The sequence below is a fragment of the Eurypyga helias genome, unplaced genomic scaffold (genome assembly GCF_000690775.1).
Source record: "Eurypyga helias isolate BGI_N326 unplaced genomic scaffold, ASM69077v1 scaffold12114, whole genome shotgun sequence".
Lineage (NCBI taxonomy): Eukaryota > Metazoa > Chordata > Aves > Eurypygiformes > Eurypygidae > Eurypyga > Eurypyga helias.
This window is the reverse complement of record NW_010248248.1, coordinates 12,597-20,029: the sequence shown is the minus strand read 5'-3', so window position 1 is coordinate 20,029 and position 7,433 is coordinate 12,597. Positions and strand designations below refer to the sequence as shown.

General features: G+C 38.2%; 1 protein-coding gene across 1 annotated transcript; it reads left to right on the top strand.

The window, feature by feature from the left end:
* The first annotated feature begins 432 nt into the window (after positions 1-432).
* On the top strand, positions 433-2,786 carry ATF3 (activating transcription factor 3). Its single transcript, XM_010150992.1, has 3 exons — positions 433-672; positions 1,617-1,724; positions 2,589-2,786. Exons 1-3 carry the CDS (start codon positions 433-435, stop codon positions 2,784-2,786), a joined length of 546 nt encoding a protein of 181 aa, XP_010149294.1.
* The last annotated feature ends 4,647 nt before the right edge of the window (positions 2,787-7,433 follow it).

The following is a 7,433-nucleotide window of genomic DNA, read 5'->3' as shown; positions in this document are numbered from 1 at the left end:
TGTGCTTTAAATAATATTAGTATTTCTTTGCTTTCTAATTTTTCTTTCATATTCTCTTTCTCTTCCTATTCACTCGATTCTCATTTGCCACACATTAACAGTTTAAAACTTCAAAGTATACATACATATTCATAGTTTTCTTTCCATATTAAATTTCAGAAAGACCTAGATATTGTGTGATATGCTAATGCTATTACTATTGTTAAATACCAACTTGAAGTTAACCTAAAGTAGAAATTTTTACTAGTGACCAAATTCTTAACTGCTTGATGCTAAGGAGAGATTGGGGTAGATGGGGAATGGGGTCTGAAGCAATGCAAGAAGTAGAGTACTATTTCACATTGTAAAATACATCTCTAGGAGATATTATTTGCCTTTCTAAAGTTGTTGAAAGACTATTATCATTATTATCTCTTTTTACCTTTCAGAAAAATGATGGTCCAACATTCAGGCCAGGTATCCGCATTAGAAGTCAGCGCCTCCGCAATTGTTCCCACTTTGTCCCCTGCAGGGTCACTGGGGTTTGATGATTTCACAAATTTAACCCCACTAGTGAAAGAGGAACTGAGGTTCGCCATTCAGAACAAACGTCAGTCCCACAGGATGTCTTCTACATTGGACACGGTGACAGTTTCTGAAAGGCCAATTGAAACGTCAGTCATGAAAACAGAGGTATGACTTTTTAAGCAGAATTTCAGTGTGAATGATTAATCTTCTAATAAAAATTCACCACAAGACCGGTAATTATTCCAGGCAACCCTCCACGTCATACTTGATCGTTTTAAGCCTGTGCTTGGCTTTCTGTTAAGTGCTTCTGGGAAACCCTATAGTATTTCTCATTTCCACTGAAGCCTATAGTTAGGTATTTAATTTTTGATTATGAATGAAAGACAATGTTTTACAGAGATCAGAGCAAGTGCTAATCATCTGGTTTGCCTGCCTACTTGTGGTTGAACTTGGAATAAATCACTGCAGCTTTACTTCAGGGAGGACAGTGCAGTAAGACCCACATGGACTACACTGAGGTCGACATGGCCCTGCAATGTCCACACTAGGTTTTTACTTTAAGATGATAGTCTCCATGAAAAACATTTCTCCTATAAAGTGGAGAAATAGCTTAAGTTAGGGAAAAAGCTACACTTTGGTCTGAGCCTCCACTGGAAACAAAACAAAGCTTGAAGGAGTGTGTCAATATCCCCTTTTCAGTGCTGCCTTTAGTTCACTGCACTCTCACTGCCTCGTTCATGCCACATCCTCGGCTCTGCTTCCCCTGCCCCTTGCTACTTTTCCTCCTTGGGAAGCGGAGAAGAGATGGAGGTGTGGGAGTCAGCCCGAGGAGACACTTGGCAAGTTTTCTGAGTCCCATTGATTTAAAGTGAGTCATCACATGGATTACATCCATCCAAACTCCAGTCAGGTTTTTATCGACAATTCTAATGGAGTTACTACTATTTTACTGTATGGCAAACAAGGTCAGAATCGCATCCTTATGTAACTCATGATGTGGGCACTGACAACACTATCCACGTTGCTTTCAAAAATGCAGAAGGTATCAAAATACAGGTTGAGTATTTATGAAATCTAACGGATTGTGTGTATCTGTTTTTATGGGATAGTTTTCTCCTGAAGAGGATGAAAGAAAAAAGCGAAGAAGGGAAAGGAATAAAATTGCTGCTGCAAAGTGCCGAAACAAAAAGAAGGAAAAAACAGAATGTTTGCAGAAAGTAAGTGACTGGCTTGAATTGTTCTTAACCTGTCATCCTGCCAGGATCCGAACAGACAGCACAGGGACACTGTCACAGTAGGAAATACAGAAAGATGTTACCCAGAACTCTGTAAACCCATCAAAACATTAGTTATAAGACAATGAACATGATATATATTAAAATCAAACCTAGTTAAGACTGGAAAAAAAAAGTGAAAGAGTGGTAGGAGTGAAAAGAGTACTTTTTCAGTGGCTGATCTTTCTGTGGGGATAATATTAACCTGAATATATACACTGAATACGAAGAAGTAAAATCTCATTTCATGTAATATCCATTGTGGAGATCAATGGCCTACAAACACCAAGTAGTCTCTGACTTCTTTATTAAATGAGTGGCATAGTAGCCCTGAATTCTGTGTCCTAAGACCCCAGTAGTGTCTTCACCTGCTCTTTATAAAACTACATTACAGCAGCAACAGGTCTGCCTTCGTTCCTGTATCCAGGGGCAGGGGAGAAAAAAGCTATGTCCTTACTTTGTTAGCTTAACATGGGTTTACAGATACGTGACATGATATTCCAGGGAGTTACTAAGCAGTGTAGATAATTTGGAGTAAACTTTTGACTCAAAAAATACGGAATAATTTTGCAGAAGGCAGCAACAGTGCTTTGCGTGCCTGCTCTTGTAAGTCAATACACATCTGAATTTAGCCTTTCAACTTCTGTTACGCTCAGTTCAGAAGGCAAGTCTCAATCTGAAACACGCAAGTTCTTTCTCAGCTAGCCATATGCTTTCCCACCAATAAGAGTCCACAACTGTTAGATAAACATTGTAATTAACCATTTGAACTACTCAGTCTAATAGTTGTGTCTGTCCTTTCACTAGGAATCAGAAAAGCTGGAAACTATCAATGCAGAATTAAAGGCCCAGATTGAAGAGCTAAAGAATGAGAAGCAGCATTTGATATACATGCTAAATCTTCACAGGCCCACATGTATAGTTCGGGCTCAGAACGGAAGGACACCTGAAGATGAAAGGAATCTTTTTATTCAACAGATCAAAGAAGGCACATTACAAGGTTAAGTGGTATGACAAACATGGAAATATTTATAGTGTTTTTAACAACAACCAGAATCCACAGAGGAGCTGACATAATGTGTAGGATTCTATTAGTCAAGAGCCTTTAGGAAGGGCAGAATGCTTTCTTAAGCGGGAAGAATCACTTTGGCTTGACAGCGATTCTTCCCCTTGGAAGATCTGGTCTCAATCAAATTGAAGAGTCTCCTGCCTCAAATATAGGTTTTGCACCTGTCATACTTGCTGTTCCTAGGAGCTACAGACAACAGCTTCAGAAGTTTTAGCTCTCTGTTAGTATACAGTATCTGCACTCACCATGTTTGTGCTAGAACACTATGACTTCCGATGATGCACATGGTACAGACAGCTGCGCTGGATGGACACTACTAATCAAATTGAAGAGTCTCCTGCCTCAAATATAGGTTTTGCACCTGTCATACTTGCTGTTCCTAGGAGCTACAGACAACAGCTTCAGAAGTTTTAGCTCTCTGTTAGTATACAGTATCTGCACTCACCATGTTTGTGCTAGAACACTATGACTTCCGATGATGCACATGGTACAGACAGCTGCGCTGGATGGACACTACTTTTCCTTTTTTTAGGGAAAGCAGACTGAAAGTATTTTTAAAGTTTTGAAGTCTCCTAGAAGATGGTTTCTGGCAGAATGTACTGATACGTAGTGTTGCATTCTAACCTAACACACACACACATAAACACACAAAAAGTCTTTAGTTCCAACTCAGCTTTGTCTTTTTTTTCACAACACTTGTGTGGGTTTTTATTATGACTCATCTCAGAGACTGAATTTGAAAAGCCTAGTAGGTGTGACAAAGAAACGTTTCTTGCAAAATGTCCATGTAGCTTAGGTGTGACAAAGAAACGTTTCTTGCAAAATGTCCATGTAGCTAAGTTTGTGTTTTATGAGCTGGAACCCCACCTACTATCCTTCGGGGACTACAATTCTTCCTTGAATTGCTGAAGAGCCACCACTTGGTGACTCACTGAATTGGACCCACTGGAAAGAGAAAACTAACTATGGAGGGATATCAATACAGGTTTTACCCAATTAAAGAACTGCAGGACTGGATCCCAGGCTCGTGAATCATAAAAAATTAAAAGAAAAAAAGCAAACCAAAACTAGGATCTCATCCTACAAGCCTTAATTCATGCTATTAACCCTTACTCGCAGAAGTTGTTGCATGGACTTCAGTGAGTCTGCTTATGCAGATATGCGTAAGAGCTTGACAATGCTTTTTCCATCCTGGTCAGGATTACTTCCTTTTGCCAGGTGATTTGGAGGGAAAAATTATGATTGCAGCTACTTTTATTTTACATTTGAGTGGCAACTACAGTCAAAAGTGTTACTTACAATCTAAAGGAGGTGAGAGTTTTGATATAGTGAATAACTGGTTTTATATTTTTATTAAATACTAACCTTGGATGTTTTTGAACTGGTAGAAAAGCTGCTGGACAAAACAGTTGGAGCTATGAGTGTTTCAATTCTGATGTTTCTGTGAAATTCTCAGATTGTTTAATCCTATAAAATATATCCTTACAATTTTTTGTAAAAGAAAGTATTATCCTTATTTATCACTAATACCATAATGAGTAGAGTTAATAAATACTGCGAGCAAGATAAAACTGAAAACACAAGTGTTGCGCTGTCTTTTTACTTTTATCTCTTGGTGTTTAATATTATATATTCCTAAACTTCACCAGTTGTATTTGAGACACCACTACTGAATACACAAACCAGTCTTTTCCACAGATGAGGCACTGAGTGTCTTGAGCGACTGGGTGCAGATATTGTACCTTCTAAAATTCTGTACCTCGATCAGTGGTGTCTAGCTGCTCAATGTCACAACTTACGTGAAGCAGACAATAAGAATGGAGCTTACAGTACATAATATTTTACACCAGTTACGCAGTGTTGAAATCGTGTGTTTGTTCTAAAGGCTATAAACCTAAAGATACCTCAGCCGTAAGCTTCTTACCCTAAAAGTCCCAGATGAGTCTATCAGATATCATACCTGATCCTTATATGATTGTTATATTCTGCAACAGAACTACTTGGTACATTTTCCTAAGATCTGGATATATTGTAATGTCCTATATCACGTTTTAAAGATATGTACTTCATGTATCTGAAAAGTGAATGTATTACAAAGATGACATACTAGGTCTGATTCTGTCCCGAGAATCCATTGTCTTTCTGTATGTTGGAAGGAGCGTCCATTGACTTTAATGGGAGTTTTATTCATGCCCTCTAGGCAGAGTTTGGAGCCTCTGCTATGACTTCCCTGACTGAGAGGACAAGTTCCACAGGGAATCGGGTCAGCTGTTTATCAGAGAATGGATATACATGAAGTGTGTCACAATAAACTTGTCAAACGATGCTCATTGGTATTTGACTTATGTAGAAATACAAAACCAAGGCATCATCCCGGTATCACACGCCTCGGCTTTGCCTTTTGTGAATCAAATGCCAGCAGATAAAACTGTTTGCCTCCTATACTGTTAAAAAGTGTGGCCACAGAGACTAGAATATAATGACAGAATTCATGTGTCTCCCTTAGGGAATTTGTATGGTTGCTTTTAACCGTATCACTGGTGACGCAGGCGTCATGTTTTTGTTGCTTCATGTTGTTTACTTAGCATGCCAAATGTTAATATGGTACCACTACTATTGTCAAGAAGATAATCTATTTTTATTTCTTTATATGTGCAGTCATAGCTGCTTTCTACTTCTTGTATATGTGTGTGTGTGTGCATGCGTGCTCCTGCACGCTACTCTAGAAATGATGGTACTCAAGTTCATTTGGCTGTGCCCAGAAAAAAAGTGTGTTTAAACCAGCCAGACAGGAACAGTATGTTGCATGAGTTTTCTAAAGGTATGCTTTATTCAGGAGAACCTTTGAAATGCATTAAGAGCAGTTTGTTTTCTATTCTCAAGTTTGTTTTGATACTTTAATAAAAAATAATTAATATATATTTATTCATGTGTCATTTAGTTCATTCCATGTTTCAAGGTCCAGGAGCAACTTCATTTTCTTAAAACAACACTGAGAGATTAAAAACCAAACACGTTTTATAGGTTTGCAACAATAAGCATCGTATAAAGTGAAATTGGTACTGGTCACTGCTTGTCAACATATAAACAGAGTTTTGTTATTACAAGGCTGATCATGAATTCCAGGTTAATTTCTTATTCGTGGCCTAGGGCTGAGATTAACGCACTAGAAATTAGAACTCCTGAACCTTTTCTAACCTTGCAACCGACCAGCTGATAGTTATTTCAGCTTTCTGATTACCTAATGGGTTTAATGCTTTTCTGCTGGGAAGCTTTAAAATTTATTGATTGCTTTCTATGGTTACAGGGAAGATACTAAAGTAGCGTAGCACGATTAGGGTTGTGGTTTGTTTCTCTGTACATGTGCATGTGTGTGTGGAGAAGCATGAGGAAAGATGAACAAAATGTTCTGTCCTGCCTTTTCAAAACCAAGTATCTACACACAGACAGAAGTCCCTGTGTTTTCACAGCCGGTGACGTGAACAAAAACTTTTGGCTTCAATCCTTTGCAAGCAGTCATAACTTGTAATACAGAGGTCAGCTAGAAGGCCAGGAGCTTTAGGGACCAGGAAATCCATTGCACTATTGCAAAATCTAGTTAAAAATATCAGCTGGAAGGAAGATCTAAGCTACTATGAGCCTGGAAATGTTGAATGCTTACTTTCCTTATCGGCACATCCATTTACAGATGTGCAGTCCCAATACATATATTCACCCTTTCATACATTCTCCTGTAGCTGCTAACGAATTTACTTTTGAATACCCTATTCACTGCTAGTTTGGTAAATTTATAAATCATCTGCCCGACCTGTTTTAGAAAACCTCATCAACAAAATTAGGGCTATGAATTCCTGAACTGATAATTTACATTATCATCTTTAAATGGTTTGAGTTGAAACCATGAAACCACCATTGGTCTCCATGACATATTCGTAATAGCATAATTGATATTCCTTGAACAAAATAATACGTTGTATCTTCTCCCTGGGGCTTTAGATGCTAAATCAGTGTGTGTACAGGCCCATGCGGACCTTAAAGCATGCTGGGCTTTACACTGAACAATAACAGAAAGCACCTTCTTTTTTCTAGCTCTTCCCTTGATGTAGATGAATAAATAGCAATATTGAAGGTAGGTAGAGCCAATGATTTATGGTAGGCTGGAAACGTTTAATGAAACTGAATGGTAACAAATTTAAATTCACAATAACTTTTCTATCTATCTTTTTAGGACCAGTAGAAATTGAAGTTATTGATTAAAGGGATGGTTTTAAAATCACTGATTCTTAGTTCGGCAAAAGAAACTGGACGATTTCTGGGTAACGAAAATAAAACAGTGCAGTTGCTTGCTACTAGCAAGAGAGTTTTGAATATGCAATCTATTTAATCTTTCAAAAAATCCTAAATCCAGAATGACAACTGTATTTCACATTCATTTTTCTTGGGGTTTTTGTTTGTTTGTTTTTCCCCTTCTACAGAATACTGGATTAGGTACAAACCTCATTTCCTGCTGGCCACTGCCATGTTTCTATGTTTGCCCAGTGCCCCCATCTGGAGACCCTGAGAATCACAGGATTAAAGTGTGC

Excerpts from the sequence above, each read along its gene's own strand:
- ATF3 (XM_010150992.1), top strand. The coding sequence starts at position 433 with ATGATGGTCCAACATTCAGGCCAGGTATCCGCATTAGAAGTCAGCGCC. Across the intron at positions 673-1,616 it reads CGTCAGTCATGAAAACAGAG|TTTTCTCCTGAAGAGGATGA; the intron begins GTATGACTTTTT and ends TTTATGGGATAG. Across the intron at positions 1,725-2,588 it reads AAACAGAATGTTTGCAGAAA|GAATCAGAAAAGCTGGAAAC; the intron begins GTAAGTGACTGG and ends TCCTTTCACTAG.